The sequence below is a fragment of the Lutjanus erythropterus genome, chromosome 4 (genome assembly GCF_056507025.1).
Source record: "Lutjanus erythropterus isolate fLutEry1 chromosome 4, fLutEry1.hap2, whole genome shotgun sequence".
NCBI classification, from domain to species: Eukaryota; Metazoa; Chordata; class Actinopteri; order Lutjaniformes; family Lutjanidae; genus Lutjanus; species Lutjanus erythropterus.
Window position 1 is genome coordinate 30,100,659 of NC_139320.1, and position 21,768 is coordinate 30,122,426.

General features: G+C 38.3%; 1 protein-coding gene and 2 non-coding genes across 3 annotated transcripts; all 3 read left to right on the forward strand.

The window, feature by feature from the left end:
* Positions 1-1,264: 1,264 nt before the first annotated feature.
* LOC146328550 (pannexin-1-like) lies at positions 1,265-13,092 on the forward strand. Its single transcript, XM_084717593.1, has 8 exons — positions 1,265-1,469; positions 2,895-3,120; positions 4,807-4,922; positions 6,834-7,021; positions 8,590-8,868; positions 9,127-9,349; positions 10,689-10,950; positions 12,681-13,092. The coding sequence occupies exons 2-8, from the start codon at positions 2,940-2,942 to the stop codon at positions 12,752-12,754; spliced, it is 1,323 nt and encodes a 440-aa protein (XP_084573719.1). The 5' UTR covers positions 1,265-1,469; positions 2,895-2,939; the 3' UTR covers positions 12,755-13,092.
* A 3,648-nt stretch (positions 13,093-16,740) lies between these two features.
* LOC146328551 (U1 spliceosomal RNA) lies at positions 16,741-16,905 on the forward strand. Its single transcript, XR_014770062.1, has one exon. It is a non-coding gene; the product is annotated as a U1 spliceosomal RNA (small nuclear RNA).
* Positions 16,906-17,772: 867 nt separating this feature from the next.
* On the forward strand, positions 17,773-17,963 carry LOC146328552 (U2 spliceosomal RNA). Its single transcript, XR_014770065.1, has one exon. It is a non-coding gene; the product is annotated as a U2 spliceosomal RNA (small nuclear RNA).
* Positions 17,964-21,768: the final 3,805 nt, after the last annotated feature.

Genomic DNA, 21,768 nt, shown 5'->3' on the forward strand with positions numbered 1-21,768 from the left:
AAACACAAAGAAATGTGGGACCACAAACCATCCAACAATAACAGCAACCCCAAAAATGACAAAGAGCTGAATGCACATAAATCAGATTAAGCATGACCATATTGTTTGTCATTTGGTTTGCACTGCTTAGTTTTTCTTTCTGAGCTTGGCCAAATATTCGAGACCACAGCAAAGAACTGCTGTGATATGGGCCATTCAGTAACACACTCTAAAAAAAATTCTTAGAAAAACTCCAAAACACACAAAAAATAATAAAACAAAATTACAGTCAAAAGTCACACTGAAATTTTAATTTTGGTTGCAAATCACAATTCTTTTTCTTATTAATTTGACTTCTGTAATTTTTCATGACAATATTGAGGGTTACACTTAGTTCTGGATACTTGCAATTAAATTTTAGTTTTCCTTTTGGTATCTGTTATTGCTGGTTTAGTTTGTTTAGTATTCTATTTTATTGCCTATTTTACTTTTTAAATATTTGAACATCTGTATAAACATTTTCTGTGTGTACAATAGAGCAGGCTATTTGCAAGCTTGTATTGTATAATGACAAAATAAAATAAAACAGTGAAACTCTGGATAACTTGCTGTTCTCTTGGTAGGTTGTATTTTAAACACTGGAAATGTAGTATACAATGTGCTTGTCATCAAGATGCACTTAGTCTTAGGAGAGCTATTTTTTTTTCTTTATGTCTTTTTTTAAATACTGACAATAAACTGATTTTTCCAAAATAGGGATTTCTTGATTTTGTGATCTTCCGCATTTCAGCATCATGCTTGGTGATAGATAAATAGTTATAAATAAAACATCATGCATTCCAATTTTTACGTATTTAAAAGAACAAAAGTTTTGAAATCAAAACATACTACTACAATAATAGTAATTTTATTTATCCACCTTCTTTTATACATAAATGCAGCTCAAAATGCTTTACTGTTACCCCTACAAAATTGTGAGCTAATTTATTTAGGTATCTGCTGAGCAGCTTGTGAGTTTCAATAAAGTTTAATAAAATGTAATTTCCATCATAAATTATTTGTTCATTATAATATGCGACTCAACTAGTAAAGTAAAGTACAAGTACCTCAGAATTCTACTGAAGTACTCGAGAACGCAACTCAAAACACAGAAGGTATCAATATTGTGTACTTGACTTCGCCCGACTACCGAAAATACAAGCTGTATTTGAACGCAGCGCGGGAGCTGGAAAATCAGAGCTGTGGAATTTGCACTTGAATGCATCTGTTTTTAAAGAGGGGCGGAAGGAGTTTTATGCTTTACAGGAAGAAGCGAGGAAGACTCGAAAGTGTTTTCTTCTTTCATCTGTTGAATGTCTGCTCTGCCACATCATTAATCAGTCTTAGAAAACACTTAAAAGTTACCTGTTTGCAGCCGAAGCTGTGTAACCGCCGCCATGATGACACTCGATTAAACAAACAATTTACAGTAAGCGGGAGCAGACCGGCGGGTAAGTTCAAGTTTATCGCCCCGGTTTACTCTACATGATAATGAGCTAACGTTATTAATAGTTAATTAGCAGTAGTTTCTTCCGGTCTCCGAAATCAACAGGTCTGTGTTAAGTTACTGAATAGATTTTAAGTGAAGTCGACGTCACTTAAAAATGATGGTAAAACTATTTATGCTTCTTCTCTGAGGACATTCATTGTCTGATCAGTCTCACCTCATGGCTGCTAAATAATGCTCTCAAAGTTAATCTAACCTCTAAATCAAGCGCTGAAAAAAATAAATAAATAAATGATATTAAGTAAACATGCTATTCTACGCTGCAAAACTCCAGCTCAAGTGAGACAAAGGAGCCTGTTGATGTTGTGGGCAAACAGTCACGAGTTGTTTTCAGCCCTGGCTTTAGGTTGTAAACATGTTTCAAAATGTCTAGAAGCAAACCGGACAAAGATGCATCTGGTTGGCATGACTAAAATTGCGGCTAAATGATGAGTCACACTCGGTGACCATTAAATAAGTCAAACAACCACAACAGTCAGACAAAAATCATTAAATCAGTTTATGCATACTAATTACAATTACTTAAGATTTGAGCTGAGGTTATTATTATTATTATTATATTAGGCAAGATTTAAGATCTACTGACCACTGCAGCTTCAAGTCTTAGAGGAATAGGATGTAACCAAGAAGCTATAAATCTAATTAGGTTATAAAAACTGACGATCAGATTTTAAGAAATATGCATCATAAATAAAGATGGTTATATACCATGTACATTTTCTTATCTATGGCATTGAATTGTACTGTATTCCTGTTATTTAAAAAAAATACATATTTCATGTTTATATAAAAGTTCATATATGTCAGGAGGATATAATTTTTTTTAGAAATCTAATATAGAGAAAAGTGATGTGAAAAATATGATTGTCAAAGGTCACACAAGTGTCATGTTTTCAGAAACCATGTTTTGTCAACATACACGTGATACACATGTAGAATGATGATGAAATGGGTAAATAAGGAAATGTTTTTGGTGAACAAAAGTAGCACAGGCAGAACTAACACCAATTTACTATAAATATAAGATAAAGGTGTATTTATAAACTTCTGTCACTGTCGATGTTGAGGATTTCATATCAGTCAAATTATTTCTTTATTAATGTAGAATGAACTGCGTTAGAGTTACATTAGAAATTAGAGTTTGAAAGTTGGGGAAGTAACCAGATACCAAACTAGTAAACTTTGTGATCGTCTGCTGCACTTTGTCAGCCTCTTTGGCAAGTAACCTGATACCCTGCTTTGAATTGTACAAATGCAATTTGCATAGCAAAAAGGCAAAATGACCGTCAGACAGTGTGGAGGAACATGTCAGTATTCTGTACAGAGAATTCATTTAAATATCCGTGTTTCTTTATTCTTGTGTCTGCAGGATTCATTCTTTATGTGCTGCAGCAGGTGACAGAACAGCAGTGAGATGGCCATCGCCCACGTGGCTACAGAGTATGTGTTCAGCGATTTTCTGCTGAAGGATCCGAATCAGGCTCGATACCGCAGCGTCCGGACGGAGCTGGCCGTGGACAAGATGGTGACGTGTGTGGCAGTGGGCCTGCCCCTCCTCCTCATCTCTTTGGCCTTCGCTCAAGAAGTTTCAGTCGGTGAGTGTGTGGGGGAATATGGAGCCACGGCTACAGAGTGAAGGCCACAAAGTCTCTTCACAGACCAGATCTGGCCTCGCTCAGGTCCAGAACATTGACATAAATAAAAATGGACATGCTCCCTTAAAGTGAAGCCAAAAGATATTGATTGCCCCCTGGTGGCTGGCTTCAGTATAGCAATATATGTATATATTCATTTTGTATAATCAGAGTGGTTTTAATTAGTTATTTGATGCTATAAAAAGTTGGCCAGATGTATGTGCAGGACCTTGATACTGCGGCTCCAACCCTGACCAGTACGGTGCAGACTTTGGCTCTAAATTATGTCACCAGAGCAAGATGGCAGCACTCATACCTAGGATATTTTGGCACCATTTTTACAATGGGAGGAAGTGGAGACACACTTCTTTATTTAAAATCAGTGGTCTAGTCTAGAAGATTGTTGCAAAGAAATATGCTTAGAAATGCTGCACTTATTGCCAGGGTTTGTACAAAGTTTCGAACGTTTGGAAAATGCTTACTTTTATCCATTAAGTTAGAAACATGCTTGAATTTACGTGCACTCCATAAAAATGTTTGATTTTCAACATAATCTTGTTTCATCTACACAATCATGCATGTAAACCAAAAATGTTTCAGTATTTGAGGTGATCTTGTTGTCATATTTGTCATTCATAACTAGATAAGTCAGGGTTCAGTGTTAATGTTTTTTTTTCCACTTGCCCGGTCAGGTTAGTGGGTCAGAAAGCTACCTGCCCAAAGTTGATTTTTACTGGCCCCTGTACAAATTGTCTTAGCTGTTACTGGTTAACAACCAACCACAAAGACCTAAGTTAATTATCATGTTTAATCTAGTGCTGCAGTGTTTATATAATGTCAGAAAATAGTGATAAATGCAATCCCAGTGTCTCAGGGTCCACACCGATGTCTTTAAATGTATTGTTTTGACAGTCCATAACCAAATACTACTACTTGCCTGATTGGGCGAGTTAATTTCTGATTTTACAAGCCCAACATGGCATTTTACTTGCCCCAGCCAAGTGGGCAAGGCTCATTATTGAGCCCTGGTACCTCTGTTGATCCCTTATTCTGGAAAGTAGCAAGCATTAAATAATACTGATCAAAACATACAATCAAAGTTAATATGGACAGCTGGTAAAATAAAGAAAGTGACAGTATATATTGTTTGCTCGGGGTCTAAAGGAATTTGCAATTGCATTATTATCACAAGTTAGATGTGATGACAAAGGCTGAGTCTGGAGATTTTTGGTTTAGGTACCTTGAAAGTGCTTGAATTTATTTTACTCTTAAAAAGCTGCATGAACCATGAAAAACCTGACCTTACATAAACTAAACATAATCCTGCCATCATGAGTTAGAGAGCAGTGTCGAATCAATGACAGCCAAATAAGAATAGTCATTTTTCATGAATGAATGAGTCGTTTATATCTGTAGGGGGCGTAGGTCCTCTTCCTCTTCCACCATGTTTCTGCAGAAGTCCAGAATGGACAAACTAAACAACGGCTCAAGACACATTTGAAAGGAGAGGGTCAGACAAGGCGTTTGCAGTTGGCAAACTCTAGATGCCCCTAAATCCCACACACTGGTCTTTAAAAGTAATAAAAATCAATTTCACCTGTTCACTCTAATTCCTGTCTTTTACTCTCATGTTTGTCTTTCTTGCAGGGACTCAGATCAGCTGTTTTGCACCAACGAACTTCTCCTGGAGGCAGGCGGCTTATGTGGACTCATATTGCTGGGCATCTGTACATACACACGATCTACCTCTGTGGTTGCACAAGGTACGTACACACACACACACACACACAGTTGTTAGACATTAGCTGATGTTTAAAACCTGTCCACACACATACCGTATGGGACAATGCTGTGGAACACACCTTCTACCAGAACAATAAGACAAGTTCAGACTGCTGGAACAGACAGCGGTTTACAGAGTCAGTGTACCATGCAGTAATAATATAGATATAAATAAAAGTTAGGATCCCTCTAGTGTCCCATGCTGTGTGGAAATAATAAAAGCCTGACAGCACTTTTCTTAAGAATTCCCAAAACACATTTAGCAACACAGTAGATATGAACAGTTTATCCTAAGGTAACAAAAACACAATGACTCTTATTTTCAGGTGATTATACACTAATAAAAGCATACTTATGAATATTATATAAAATTTCTTACCATATGCTGCCAAGAGATCCCCCAAATCCTGCACATTAATGGACCTTTACTGTAGTGACAGTAGCAGCACAGGCACTAGAATTTCAACAGCTACAAGCAAATAAAAATGTTGTGTGGTGAAAATGAAAATGAAAGATAATTTACACTTTGATCTACTAGCCAGCCACATTGCATAGTGTGAAACTTTGTCTAGGGCTGGGCAATATATTGATATTATACTGTAGTGTGATATGATAGATATCTTCTTAAAGTTTGGATATCATTTTACCATGATAGGTGTTGTCTTTTCCTGGTTTTAAAGGCTACATTAGAGTAAAGTGACGTGACTGTTCAAGCTGCTCTATTATCTACCTTTACCCACTTAGTTATTATAGCCACATTACTGATGATTATTTATCAAAAATCTCTGTCAATATTTTGCAAAAGCACCAACAGTCATTTCTACATTATTGTCACAATATAGATAAAAAAAAGAAGATATTCTCACACTTTAACTTGTCTATATCACCCTGGGATAATACAGCAAAGTTATTTTAGTACCCAAGTCGCCTCCACCCCTTGGAGTACACAGCATCATCAATCATGACCTACATGATCAATAATTATCAGTATTGACCGATGGGAAACCTGTCATGATAGGTTTTTCAGCTATATTGCACAGGCCTACTTTGTCCTTTCATTTAGCTGTTTGTGAAATAACTTGTGTCCTGTGAAATCCTTGTCTCACCTTTACAAGCGACGCTGCAGTTACAGAAACCTTACATAGAACAAAACAGCTGATTTCTTGATCTATTATTAGTCTCCAAAACATAATCAGACAAGTTATGGTGGTTTGTTGTGTCACTTTAAATTCAACTTGGGTCATTGACAAGAACGGGCACACCCTCATCCGACACTGTTTAGTGAGATTACGTCTTTATGATAGGTCCCAGTGTTTTTTTAACTGTGTTACTTCTGTGCAGAATCCACAGGAGAGGTGTCACTGCCACCCAGGCTTCTGTAGTATTCAAGTTACAGTCTGGATTTCACATTTTTATGAATGAGGGGAGAGCAGATTTGATACTATTTGCTATATGCATTGAAACAACATTACAGGTGTTAAAGTCCAACATACCTTCTCTGTTTTTCTTTATCAGTGTTGCTTATGTATTCAAATCTGAATTTCTATTGCCCCAAGCCCTTCATAATACATTTTCTCACATGACCTGATGTAGGTTTCTGCATGATGACGTTGCTTCATGTAAGCCCCCAGGATTGAAGGTACAGTAAGCAATTCTAGAGAAAGAGAGTCACTCATTCCCAGGTCACCAAATACTGATGCTTTGCCTCAACAAAAGCATATTTGTAAAAGCTTAATTGAAAAAAATCTATACAAAATATGACAGGGAAATAAACAACCTCGCTACAGAAATAAAAATTGTGTGCGTGAGTCTGTCAGCTAAAGATAGAACAGTGACTGTTTGACTGTTTATCTTATTACTAATATTATGACTCTCCTGTTTCTTCTCTCCAGTTCTTTCCCTACATCCTGTTGCTGGTGGCGGTGCTGATGTACACCCCGGCATTGTTCTGGAGGTTTTCTGCAGCGCCCCTCCTGCAGTCGGACCTCAGTTTCATCATGGAGGAGCTGGACCGGTGTTACAACCGTGCCGTCACTCTGGCCAAACGCATGGCCACTTCAGGACTCCTCACCCCAGACAGGTGAGACACCTGACATCCACTCAGATTCAACATATGTCATATATGATACTTTGGAATTAATTTTCATCAAACCTAAAGCCACAATGACATTGACCTCATCCTACACTACAGTAGTGTGGAGCTAGGATGCTAATAAAGTCATCCCAAACATTAAGTAAGTTGAGTAATCAGCGCAGTGGTAGGAAGTTACAGCTTAGAAATTTAATTTATTATTTTTGTCGAATGCAAAATTTTATCTAAACTTGATTTAACAAAAAAGATTAATATCACTGCTACATTTTAGCATTTAAAATAACACCACAAAGATAATTTATTCATATTATATATATAAATTAATTAATTAAATGTTCTATTATTTGCAGAGACTTCTGAAGAAGGTGATCTATTTAGTTTAATTTGAAAATATACTACATGTAGTACTGTATCTTTAGTAGACAGAAGAGGATTTTGCTACTTTATTACTTCTTTGGGATTGGTCCAGTAGATCATCTCAGCCAGCAGCCATGAAACGTGCTGCAATGGCTTGGGGTCAAATGTGCCCATCAAAGTACGGCCACTAAAGGTGCCTGCTTTGCCACTGACAGGCTCCGGTTGTTATTCTAAGAGTTCAAATTATCTTTTTTTTATTGAAGCTTATATTGAGGTTTTCAAACAAAGCTTTGAATGTGATTAAATAAATAAAGGGCTTATGTCTCTATAGTTTTTTTCTCTATGTAAAGGACAGAGAAGCTTTAGCAGTATAGCATGACTATAAATGACAGAATGTTTAGCATGTTTTCTTCTTTTCATTGGTTTCTTTTCTGCCTCTGTTATGAAGGTTTCTGATGTAAAATCCCAAGAATAGATAGACAAGCAAAAAAAGCTGTGCTGCATTTGAATGTGGATTAAGAATTTGAATGTCAACGTTATGAACAGAGGTGTAACAATATATTGATATCTCGATTTAGTATTCAACAATCCAATATGATCGATTGCAAAGTGAAAATAGCAATCTATATCCTCGTCTTTAAGGTACGCCTTTATTTTGAAATTCCCATTGCATGTCTGTGCCACAAATATCTGAAAGAGTTCAGTCATAAAATTCTCAATTTATAATTTAGTTGCTTTTTTGAGTTGAAATAAATGTAACTGTATGTGTTAAATGGACACATGATCAATCACAGACCCCTGAATTTAATCAAAATTGTATCATGACAGACTTTATGATATCAGCAAATATCATATCATTGTCCAAATAACTGATATAATATTGAGTCGTGATGAACTTTGTGATTTAGACCAGTTAGTTATGAATGTAGCTTTGAACTATTCTGCACAGCCCTACAGCATTATGGAAAATGTCCGACAGAGATATATATTTAAAAAAAAAAAAAAAAAGAATTAGATACTCAAAAAAGCTATTCTGTTGCTCTCTTCAAAGTCACCAGACTTCATGGACAAAAATAATTTTACCTTGCGGAACAGAGACATTTCCACGATCAGTTCGTTTCTTTGCTAACTTTGAAATCACTTCATCGTTCTTCTCTGTTCTTTCTGTTCCTGCTTCTGTATTCTCTTCACTCCTCCAGCGACCCCACTGAGGGCTGTTTCAATTACCCGCTGGTGGAGAAGTTTCTGATGACCAAGCGCTGCTCGCGGGTGCTGCTGTTTTACTACCTGCTGTGTCGCGGCCTGACTCTCATCACGCTGCTGTGTGCCTGTGTCTACCTGGGGTACTACCTCCGCCTCGCCTCCCTCACAGACGATTTCGGCTGCACGCTGCGTGTCGGCCTGCTCGTCTCTGACCCGGGCGTCCCGGACAAAGTGCAGTGTAAGCTCATCGCCGTGGGAGTCTTCTCTCTGCTCAGGTATTTTTCTGTCTGTGCAGTACGCCGTTTGTTCTGATAGAAACAGACTGAGGTCCATTTAATGTGTGGCTGGGAGGGTCAGCCAGAAAGATTGAATCTAAGGGTCAACACAGTAACATGAATTTATTATAATTCAGTGTACTCCAAAACATCATCACAATCTCCCTCTATGAAGCTCTAGTTTATGTTCATTTCTTGTCATTCTGTCAGTCCATCTACTTGTCAAACTGCAGTCTGTTTGTTGTACTCTGTTTCCAGCATGGTCAACTTGATCCTGTTCATTGCGCTGATTCCAGTGGTGATCTACGCAAGTCTCCGTCCCCTCTTCTGTCATGGATACGCCCACTTCCTCGAAGCCTACCAATCCCTGCCCACAGTGGGCGTCCTGCCCACACCTGGTGGCCAATGGGACGATCTCTCTCTCTATCTGCTCTTCCTGGAGGAGAACATCAGTGAACTGAAGTCCTACAAATACATCAAGGTGTGTTTGTGTGTTGTGTGCAGAGTGCTGCGGGGATGAAGTATTTTTGTAGGCCAACCTGAAAATTAGCATCGCTCAGTTTCCCACCACAAACAGCCGATGGGATTTTTCTACTGGCTTTTGGACTCCTGCAGAAAACAAACTCTGTGGCAAACAAAAGTTTATGATACTGACACATTTTGTTCAGCAAGATAATCTTCACAAATTAATACTTTTATGATTTTTGAAGCATAAATGCAATCGCCAGAAGTAAGAGGCTAATACTGGGCTATAATGATGTAACTTCACATCACCATCACTAAATGACTAGTGTTTGGCATGATGACATTTAATGTTCGCAGCATCTTCTGTGAATGGGTCTGTATGCATGTAGCGAGATGGGCCTCCTGAATTTGCACCTAAAATGCGGTCAAAACATTAATTTATAGTTGGCAATGCAGCCTCCATAATTCTTTTTTTTTTTTGGTGGGGGACTTTTAAGCTGTTAATTTATAATGCAGCTGACGATATGACAGGAATGGGGGAGAGAGGCGGGAGTCGAATCCACAACCGCTGCAGACGACTCACAGCCTCAGCACATGGGCCGAACGCTCCACCGCCTGAGCTACCAGGCCGCCAAAGCCTCCATAATTCTGACTGGGAAAGAAAGAAAGGCGTGGAGAAAACAAAAAACTATGACCCCAAGTGACGAAGATGGCAATTTGGATGGCACTAATACCTTGACCTCTGTGTTTGGTGAAATATTGTGGATAATTTGCAGTGGAATTTTCAATTTATGAAATATAGACATGGCAGATTTACACAGGATGAAGATCACAGACAACATCTGCAATTACTAGAGGTCCCGAGTTTATACTAGTTTTGTGCAAATAGGGCTTATATTTAATATATAGTGAACTATATTAACTGTTACTGATACAATGCTGTCAAAAATTCTAATGCAAAATTAACAGTTGTGCATCTCCACGGCTCTCAGTGATGAACCAATATGATGTTCATGCACAAGTGTGCGAAATCTCAGTTTACTTCACACTGTAGAATAAACTACAGAGGGTGTATTATGCTGCACAGAGGGTTAGGGGACTGATTTCATACACAGCACATCTCTGATCAGGTAATAGATCATTTTTATGCCTTCATGCCAATCAATTTGGATCAAAATCTTATTTTTTTTTCATTCTGTATTCCTCAATGTGAAAATCAGCAAAAACAAAAAAGTGATTTAAAAAACAACAATAGAGTAAATAAGATTGTAGTATACAATTCTTAATTTTATCTAGTAAAACAGGATATGTTTTTTTTCCTTTGTCCAATTTTGCTGTATGTTGTCTGATGTTAGGTGCTGGAGATGTTAAGGAGACGACGCTCTGAAGAAAACTTTGACGCCATGGGTCTGCTGCAGACTCTCTGTCTGGTGAAGATGGATGTTGTGGATGGGAATAAAGCTACTGGGGCTGCAGGGAAACAGGACCAAGTGAAAACTAATGCAGATGACTCTGCCAGCAGCCCCGCGGTAACCAACGCTGGAGCAACGAAGAACAGCTGCAACCGGACGAACTCGGCCGCGGACAGCGAGTGCAAGAATGAAACAGAGATGAAAGGTGAGTACAGAGAGGCATGACAAAACCAAAGTCTATTAGTTTTCATTCATAGTGTTCTAAGATGGATTAAAATCACATGAGAAATTGAAAAATTCATTACTGTTGTCTAACATATTTCTGTTGTGATAATAATATATTGTATTTATTCTAAAAAGCAATCCAAGTTTCTCAGAGAATGAGACAGGACACAAATAAACACTTACAGTACATCATGCAAGTCCTTCTCAGTGCAAAGTGATGATCTAAATTCTGCTTAAGAGGTTATAGCCATCTTTAGTTTACCTTTTAAACCGTGCCACCTTCAAAAACTAGTGTGAACTGTAGATAGAGACACCCACTGACTGTGTGTGTTGTTTAAGGAAAATGTGGATGAGGATAAGCAATGACAGGAAACAGAGAGTTAGAGTTGGAGGTGTGTAGGCCAACAAAGTGTGAGGGTGTTAATTATCTATCCAACCAAACCTGTTTCCTGAACATGCATGCTATTTCCCAGAATATAAAAAGGAATGTTTCGCCAAAGTGCTCCACTTTGTGCCTAACAACACCCCTTAGCTGTTCTAAAATCACTGTACATCACAGCTTGGTTGCTTTTACAAAAAGGTTACTATATAAATCTGGTAAAGGTTCATAAAATAAACACACAGCAACAAAAAAATGCAATAATTTATTGATAACAAATGATCATTCTTCCTCCCAACAATGTAGTTCTTCAGACTGGGGTGATTATCACCATCTATCTGTATGTTGCCATTAATTATTATGCTCACTTCGCCCTTGCTGTTGCACTTGCCTGGAATATATTTTTTGTTTCAGCAAAGAGTAAAGATACACTGTTAACTTCACCACAGATAGTTGGTGTAGTTTGTCCTCTTTAGAAGGAGACAGAATGACGGTGGACTGGAAAGCAGCAACCAGAGATATTTTTCCAACAAGTTGACAGGACACAGCAGGTTCCCCGGCTGCTCAAACATAGATCCCCATCGGCCCTTTGATTCTTCCACCACCATCTTTGTGGGGTTTTTTGTGTATTTGTTGAATGACAGCGTTACATACTTCTGACTGCTCTCCTCCCAGCGGATGATAAATAATTTGGCTTCAGTTTGCGGTCATCCTCTATAGCTCTGTGCCCCATATGCAGCTGCACATCAAATCAAACTTTGTTGACAAGACCCACGGGTGTATTTGGATTCAGTGCCCACCCAGTAAATCAAAATTCTAAACAAAATCGGACATCTTGAGACACGTCATGTTCAGGGTATAATAAGGGTATTATCATCCAGAAAACATTAGTTTGTTTTGTCTTGTATTGGAAGTTTTGGAAGGGTCAAATATTCTAGCATGTCCTTGCAGCATGTCTTTTTAGTTGATTGTAGTTAAAACAATAGTTAAAGATTTTGGGAAATAACCAAATTGTAAAAATTACCCTTCACTGTTTCATGTGCGGTCAAGCCAATGTGATCTGTAATTTCTAAACTTTGTTTTTGTACAAATTAGTCAAATGAGATACAAGTTGTTAGGTAATGAACATGATGGGGACGGGGTTTTGTCAGATTTTGAACTGAGCCAGGTTAGCTGGTTCCACCAGTTTCCGATCTTTATCCTAAGCTAAGATAACCAGGTGTTAGCTCCAGTTACATATTTCCCTAAGGATAATGTGTACAGATTGTGAAGCGCTCAAACTTGACATGATTTAGTAAATGTAACATGTAAAATTATTTGTTTATTTTCAGAGCTCACTCACTTGCTGCCAGGAAACAGTGACACAAACAGTGAAGGCGGGACTCTACGGCAGCGAGCAATGTGATTGGCTGCAGGTGAAGCGATGGAAACCTGGACAGAGGCGTCACCACAACTCATGGCCTTCTGCCCCTGATGCAGGGATAGAAGGTGTCGCACCATCATGGGTATTATGGTAGTTCATCTCATCTTCAAAGCATTCACAAATGTGGGATTCACAAATTCTGTTCTTATTCTTTTGTTGACGTCCTCTGTTGAACTGGTTTGAGAAGCAGATTTTTTTTTTGTCTGGCACAGTGTGAAATAAAAAGAGGAAGGAATGAACATTGGGTGAGATCAGTCTAGACAATAGACGCTTTCAGCAGAGCAAAACTCATGTCGGTACAATGAATGTGTTGAGCCATTAAGTCCAGATTTATGTTTGAATTAATGGTTAAAATACTGCAGTGGTAAAATGCAGTAATTGAACTGTTTTGTCCTATGAATTGTGGGATATATCATCAGACTGACTGTGCCTATAGCAGGCCTCCTTAACATTTTTTAAAAAACAAATCTTGTGTCAGGCAGTGATACATATTTACATGTTAATATAGTTATCATGCATGTGTTTTGATTCACAGCCCATGTGTTTAATTATCTGCAACTATTTACAGTAAAAGCTTTACATTGTGTATGCAGTAGGTGTTGTTGCTTGCTGCCTAAACCAGCAGGATATTTTTAGGGTATGGGTGTTCCAGGAGAGGGGGGATAAACAGATTTTCATTTGTTCCATCCCTCATTTAGAAAGCTTTCTAAAACTGACACCGTATGACAACTTCAACTACAGTCCTGTTTTTTTAGGTATGGCTGTAGGAAGAGTTTATCCATCCTCAGTTTATTCCCTACAGTAAATGGAGGTCGACATGCCCTCAGTTTAAGTGTACACTATATTTACAGTATTTTCACTGCTTTACTTTGCCATCAGAGAACCTTTTCCAATTGAAAACTGTCTTTCTGTAAGTCAGATATAATTCTCTCCAAAGCCAGCGGGCAAAAACAGTAATTTTAGTTTGCAGAACAGGAGAGTTGTTGTTCTACTACTGCCTCAATCTGTTAGTATGTTAGCCAAACTGGCAGCATGTCGACCACACTGTAGGTAATACACTGACTATTGATAACTTCCTCTTACAACCACACTTCGATCCACAAATGCAAACAATCCCTTTAAGTTCAAGAAACTGTCAAACTTGTGTTTTTTTGTCTAAAGGAGAGGTTTTGTTATTATTTGCACTTTCATTGTGGGAGGATGTAATTTTAATGACGCTGTCAATCACATTTCAAGATGATGTGAAGATTGTAAAGGGTAATGCCACTCAATGAGGAATTCATTCTTCATTATCCTGTTCTGTACGATTGAGAATGTGATTTGACAAGGCAGCTAAATCATAATCCTGTTGGTCAAAGATATCATCACAGTTTTAAGCTCTCTGCTCTTTTAGAGGAGGGTTCTCAGTTGCAGTCGTTGATTGGATGATGCAACATTAACATGAATTCCTACATTGTTTTGCATTTACCCATAAGAACTGGAAGTGTCTCCTTTAAGTGGACTGGATAGTTCTCTCTCTTATGTGTAGATCTATTAATTTATACGTCAAACTACAGCCAGCAGTTGTACAAATGCAGGAAGCCTTCATTAAATGACATTATCTATTTTTCAACAGAAACAGTACAAGGTTTTAATTTCTTAACATTTAAAAAAGTGCACAGTTTCTCCAAAATATTAGTAATTTACAAGAAGACGAGAAATTACAGGTAGAAGCTCAAGTTTGTCGCTTTAGCTTTGATCATTTTGTCATTTCCAGATGTTTGGGTGTCTCATCCTGACATTAAACTGACCATGCTTGCTTGGAAATCTCAGGGATGAAAACATCTCACCACATCACAGGTGACTGTCAGTGTTTACGTCAGATTTCCACTGCCTGTATATATGTACTGCACTAAGTGGAGCATTTTAATATGTCATGAATTTGCTGTGGTAAACTATTTACACTGTATGTTTTATGTTTCTTTTTTTCTTTTTCTTTTCTTTCTTTTTTTTTTTTTGCTGTTGTTCATGTGATGGCTCAATGTTATTGGGGCTCCATTTCAAATGGGGCACTTTATTTCCCAGGCTTTACATTAATAATAAAAGGAGAACAGACTTGTGGTGATATGAGGAAGCCTTTGCTGTGTTCAATTTCCAAACTGACATTTTGAAGTTTGAAACTGCTGTTGGTTATTTTTGTGATAGATGATGAGTGATGATTATTACACTTTTAAGTCTTAAAATAAATTTAGTAAACATTACGGTCGTGTCAGGTGATGTGTGATTATTGTATGTGGGTGTAGTTTACAGTTTTACTGTAGAGTGGGACTTAATTCAAAAGGAAAAAATTATGATCATATTTGGTGAAATTCATCACAACCTGAAATATATAAGAGCCTGATATAACAATCCTATATATAGCTGAATAATATAGAGATTTGGGGGAAGTTTTTCCTCACCTAAATCCAGGGTCTTAAGGATTTTTGATGTTATGCACTACGTACAAATTGTAAAGCCTCCTGAGGCAAATTGAGATATGTGATTAGGTGTTATATAAATAAGATTTAAATTGAATTATCCAATAAACCATTCTACTGTGGGTTTTAATCCTGCTATAATAGGACCTTTGCTTCAGTCCAAAACTTGGACACTATTAAAACAACTATTTTTGATCTGTCTTTGTTATTTCTAAGAAACCAGAAGTAACAAAAAAAACAGACAAATTTGCCCCACGCGTCTGGTAACTCTTGCGTCATACACGTCTGGACTACCTGATTGGCTCATTGGGGGCAGGGTCAAGCCCTTTTGCACACGGCCACTTTACCTACACCCCCACAGACTATGGCGGATACATGCAAACTTGGATTTTTTATCTTGCTTTAAAGTTGTGTTTTTGGCATTAGGGCGTCTTGGGGTATGTTAATTTACAATTTTATGTCTTTATGTCATGTCATACGCCTGTCAGGCCAACAATATCAATGCTTTTTAAGAGTGACGTGTTTTTGGCGTTGGTGCCGTCGTCCTTTTTCACCTCAGGTGCTAATGTCGAGCTAATGAGGTAGTTTTCACCATACAGGTAGAAGAAAACATGGAGTAAATTCAATGAAAAAATTAGTTTTATCGACTAAGTGGACAAATCCACAATACTTATAACCGACCACTCAAATTCTATGGTGTTTTATTTATTTGTTTACTTTTTAGCTCAGTCGTTTTTCAATTGCAGTCGAGTGGAAAGTACACGGTTGTCGCACAGGCCTACTGATACCTGAATAACCCAGTAGAGGACAGTAGAGCACCGTTTATCGTCGTGAAAACAGATGAGGAAGAAAATATTAAAAAGTCAACACAAATGCAGTAAACGGACGAGTATAAGCTAATAATTTGTTTTTGGTGGCGTCTGTATTCGTCTTAGACTTTATTCTAAAATAACTTAGATGCAGTTTAATTATTTTAAACAGCAATACAGATATCTGCCAGGGTTCACAGGATAAATATGAAAATTATAAACAATGCTAATTTTAATTAGATTAAAGAAAGAGACGACGAAGGAAAACATGGGGAAAAATAGAATGCAATGACGTTTATCTTTCTCGGGTGGTTGGGTTCTTTGTGCGTGCGCCTTTCACTACAGTCAACTAAACGCGGAAGTTGAAAACTTGACATAAAATCTTCGTAGCGAGATTACTGGTCAGTTTGGTAAACGTGAAGCAGATAGTTGTGTTTTAATGTGCGTAGTTTAATGTGCTGTGATTTGGTGATGCAGTGCATGATGGGAAAATATGGCCAATACATCAACTTTAATTTATTTATCTATGTTTTTATATTACGTTTCTATAGCCTTTTTACACCAAACATATTCGAAATAGTGTTGTAATTATTTGGGGTTTAATAACTTTAATTTGTGATCGTTTGTGTATTTGTTTAGCAGTAACCGTCACAGAAAACGCTGTCGCGCAGAATGACCACCTGGTCCTTCAGTAGCTCAAGTCATACTTACCTGGCAGGGGCGATACCATGATCACGAAGGTGGTTCACCCAAGGCGAGGCCTGCCCATTGCACTCCAGGGTAGGCTGACCTTTGCGAATTCCCCAAATGTGGGAATCTCGACTGCATAATTTCTGATAGTGGGGGACTGCGTTCGCGCTCTCCCCTGATAACATGTTTAAAGTAAATTGAATGAATTTTAATATACGTATTATAAATCTACCATATTTCTTCTGACGGCCATTTTGTACTGATGTCTTAATTAACTATAACTGAAAATGTCTGTCGGGTGATAGCAGAGGAATGAAAAGTGAAATTTCCTTCTTAAATGTAGTGAAGTATTATAAAATACCTCAAAATTGTGCTTAAGTGAAATAGTTACATTACACCACTGCAGATATTATGGACATAGTTTGTTACCTTATTGTAATCATTCTGAACTACTACAACACAGATTGTTAGTTGAGTAAGTCACTAATACTAATACGCTAATTTTATATTGACATTATCGTAATTTCCAGGTGGCACGTCTAAACGTGAATATTTTCAAGACAGTATATTTGCCATTGCATCTTGCGGTTTTGTATTTAAATGTGTCCCAACCGCAGTTAGGTCTTATGACCACTAGAGTACATCGGAGCTCCATTTGTTTTTGAAAACCGAGGCACTATGTTATGAAAAGCAGAGACCTGACACGATCAGAAAAATGTTAGCTTGAATACGACACAAAAGTACATGTTTTAAAATACACGCGGTTGTTTGTCTTGTAACGTTGCTGTAACCGAGATTCGGCGGAAACTGCTATTGGACTATGAGGCTACACGTGACCCGGAAGCGTCGATAGAGCCGCGTCTGTTCCCTTTATTTCTCTAAAATACCTTTATTTGGAGTGACTTTGTGACATTTCCCTTATCTGTCGTTCGTAGTGCTTCACTCTGTTTTCCTGTCGGTCATCATCTCGTTACTTCAGCCGATAAACCGTCAGTGAGAGTGACGGCGCAGAGAATGACCCTTTTCCCTCTGACGTATTATCAGTATCGCTTCTCGGCCTTTTGGCTAAGATCAAGTGTAGTATCTGTTCTTATCAGTTTAATATCTGATACGTCCCCTACCCGGGGACCATATATTAAATTGATTTTTGGAACAGGGAGATGGAATAGGGGCTTGCTCCGTCCACTCCACGCATCGACCTGGTATTGCAGTACTTCCAGGAACGGTGCACCCCCTTCATAATGTGAAAAGTTAAACAAGTTTAGAATTAGCATTATGGTATAAGTTTTATGTGGGTTTCTTTTTTTTTTTTTTAATTGCAGTAATTGATTTTTCTAAATGTGTACGTGTAACTTACGTTTGCCTGTGATGTTTGAACTTGCAGTTAAAGAGTAAGATACTGCAAAGTGGTGACATGTTATGTTAAATTAATACAATAAGTATTCTTCAGTGAGATCAGAAGTTTTTAAATGGAAATATACCTTGTTTACTGCCTTTTCCATGTTTAACAAAGTCACTTTTACTTACAGTTACTTCCAGGATCAGTGCACTTTTCTCTAAATGTTAAAAGTCAAATAGTTGTTTAACTTACATTTTGGTTGGCTATTTTTATGTTGTTGTTTTTTTTAATTCATTCATATTAGTTATGTTAAAATGCAATGTTTTGCCTCATTTATGTAAGATCAAGATACTGTGAAATGGTGATATGTTATAGACGTAATTATCAGTTCAATAGATTTGTAACTATTTAACAATGCAAATAGATTGCACCAGGAAATGTGCTGTTTCTTTCCATATTTAACTTAACTATGAAAATATAAAAATTAAGACCTTATACTGACTGGTGGGATTGAATATGTGTTGTTAGGCTTCTTTGTGCACTAGTTTTGCTCATTCACCACAAAACGAACATCCTGACTGCATACATGTGGTTTCACAGCCTGAGAAACACTGTACATGTGTGCACTTGATATATCAATTACTTTTCTTGCTGCTGTTAACCATGTACGAGTTCATTAAACAAAATATAAACTAATTTACCAAAGAGGATTTTAAGATACCGCATAGAAAAAGGACCTTTTTGTAGTCCATCTTTTCACTGAAATTTATTATCTCAGGATAAACCTCTGAGATGTATCATCTCATGTTCAAGGGGATCTAAAACAAACATTCATTAATGGAAATCTGCACAGTACAGCATAACAATAACAAAGGAAAAAAGAACAACTGCAGACATCAGACAGACAACAAACTAAATAATAATTTAATAAACAAACATGGTACATCCTTGAACTAGATACAACCAATGCAAAAAATGACAACTTAGCTAACTTATTCCACTCAGAAAACATAAAAACTTTTTTTTTAACCTTCTTTCGATACAAAGGGGACCATAAAATGATATGATCAGAATTTTAGAATCCCTTAGTGAGTAATTTGATGTGGAAGGATGAAAAAATATCTCAAAACTACCAGGTCAGGATAGTTGAAATAAATACATGCAAACTGATAGCAGTGAAATTGACAACTTATGTTGAGAGGGAACAACAAAGAACTGACTACTACTACTACTACTACTACATACAGTGTGTTATGGTCACTTTATATACACTACACTATCTGTATTGTTGTTGTAATAACTTTTTTGTCTTTATACCAGGTGTTTTGAAGAGGCTCGCTCCACTCTTATGCAGCCCAGTTGGACCGTTCACCTCCTCAGTGGCTTTGTGGATGAGTCAGAATGTTTCCTGAACCCTGAGTGTGACCCTCCGCACATGATGTTTGAGCTGCTCCACGGGAATGTAGTGGCGGACAATATCATCATCAGTGACAGACTTTAGTGTTGCCGGGTTCTTGTTTCTGATGGCCTTGATCAGGAGGTCCAGGTCTGTGCGGTTGTAGGCCAGCACTGCCCCAGCTAGAGCAGACTTGGAGATGGCGTACTTGGAGTGAGACTCTGTACGTATGGCTGCAACAAACCAGTGGATCCAGTGGAAGATGTCCAGACGCACAACCATCCCATTGTCCTCCCAAGGCTGGAACACAGTCTCCACTGCTGTTGGTCCCTGTGCACGGCAACATCCGCAGTCCACGTACAAGATTTCAGGGACGGGTTGATTGGCCAGCCGAAACCTTTCCATCACTTCACGGCACATCGGTTCCAGCTTTGCAGTGGACTCTTCACAGGTCAGCACGAAGGAAAGTATTTGTGAGCGTTCATTTCCGATGCTGGTGAACCACTCAGCTGAACCTTGACCCTCCCCAGACAGCTTCTTCACCACCTAAATAATGTCAGGTTTGCATAAGGTAATAATCTGTTAGGTTCTCCTTATATGTGTATGTGCATCATCATTGTACAACATGTGTGAACAGTGAAAATTTCTCAATTTTTAAAAACAGTTTTGCAATATTTTCTGCATCATACAGTGTGATGACGTGTTGATTCACATACTTTTTTTTTGTGGAATCCATTTTCAGCACAGTGCCAAAAGTGGAGAGGATCTGGTTGTGGTAGTCCTGCATGCTGTCAGCCTCTGCTAGCAGGAAGGCAGCTCTCTTTGAGGAGGTGGAGCCTGAAATGTGTGTCCCTGGGCAGAGACAATCCCTCCAGGTTCCACTATTGTCATCAGGAGTGTGGTGTACAGGTCCTTACGTTGAAGATACTCCTCAACGTGATTCTCTTGTATCTACTGCCACACCTTGACCATAGTGCTCCCTTCTGTCCGGTCCTTCAGAAGGCGCACAACATTCTTATCCACAAAAAGTCTGATGGCCTTGATCTATACAGTACAACATAACAATAACAAAGGAAAAAAGAACAACCACAGACAATTAGACAGACAACAAACTAAATAACAATAATTTAATAAACAAACATGGTACATCCTTGAACTAGATACAACCACTGCAAAAAATGACAACTTAGTTAACTTATTCCACTCAGAAAACATAAACTTTTTTTTTTTTTTTTTAACCACCTTCCTTCGATACAAAGGGGACCATAAAAAATGATATGATCAGAATTTTAGAATCTCTTAGTGAGTAATTTGATGTGGAAGGATGAAAAAATTATCTCAAAACTACCAGTTCAGGATGGTTGAAATAAATCTGTGCAAACTGATAGCAGTGAAATGGACAACTTATGTCAAGAGGGAACAACAAAGAACTGACTACACTTGAGTGCCTGGAATCATGGGTGGCAGAAACTTGTGTAATCCTTCCACGCAGTCATTTGTAGTAGGGCACGTCCACATTGTTAATGGTAGCGCTACGTGCCATCCTGTACATGCGCATGTCTGGTGGTTCCTGGATGCACTCCTCGCTGCTGGCCCGTCCACACCTCATCAATGGCTTCTGTAAATAGACATACATACATACAGTGTGTTATGGTCACTTTATATACACTACACTATCTGTATTGATGTTGTAATAATGTTTTTGTCACTCCACTCTTATCCAGCCCAGTTGGACCATTCACCTCCTCAGTGGCTTTGTGGATGAGTCAGAATGTTTCCTGAATCCTGAGTGTGACCCTCCGCACATGATGTTTGAGCTGCTCCACGGGAATGTAGTGGCGGACAATATCATCATCAGTGACAGACTTTAGTGTTGCCGGGTTCTTTTTTCTGATGGCCTTGATCAGGAGGTCCAGGTCTGTGCGGTTGTAGGCCAGCACTGCCCCAGCTAGAGCAGACTTGAAGATGGCGTACTTGGAGTGAGACTCTGTACGTATGGCTGCATCAAACCGGTGGATCCAGTGGAAGATGTCCAGACTAGTGATGTGTCGGTCGCGAAGAAGCCAGCTTTTTGAAGTGAACGACCGGAACCGGCTCTTGGTTGATTGTTTTTTCTCCTCTTTTTTTCTGTTAAAGCTGCAGGTGATTGGTCAAGATGTGTGGTGGCATCTGTGTGAGAAAATTGGCTCGTTGCCTTGTCTGGAAAGTAGACAAGATCAGGCGGCCACAGCAGGAGGTGGTGACAGAAATCTGCAGTCAAGTCAGACAGTTTTCAACAGACTTAAAAAAGAGCAGAGGAAGAGACA

Coding starts and splice junctions, on each gene's coding strand:
- LOC146328550 (XM_084717593.1), top strand. CDS start 2,940: ATGGCCATCGCCCACGTGGCTACAGAGTATGTGTTCAGCGATTTTCTG. Junction 4,923..6,833: donor TACCTCTGTGGTTGCACAAG/GTACGTACACAC, acceptor TCTTCTCTCCAG/TTCTTTCCCTACATCCTGTT. Junction 9,350..10,688: donor AGTCCTACAAATACATCAAG/GTGTGTTTGTGT, acceptor GTCTGATGTTAG/GTGCTGGAGATGTTAAGGAG.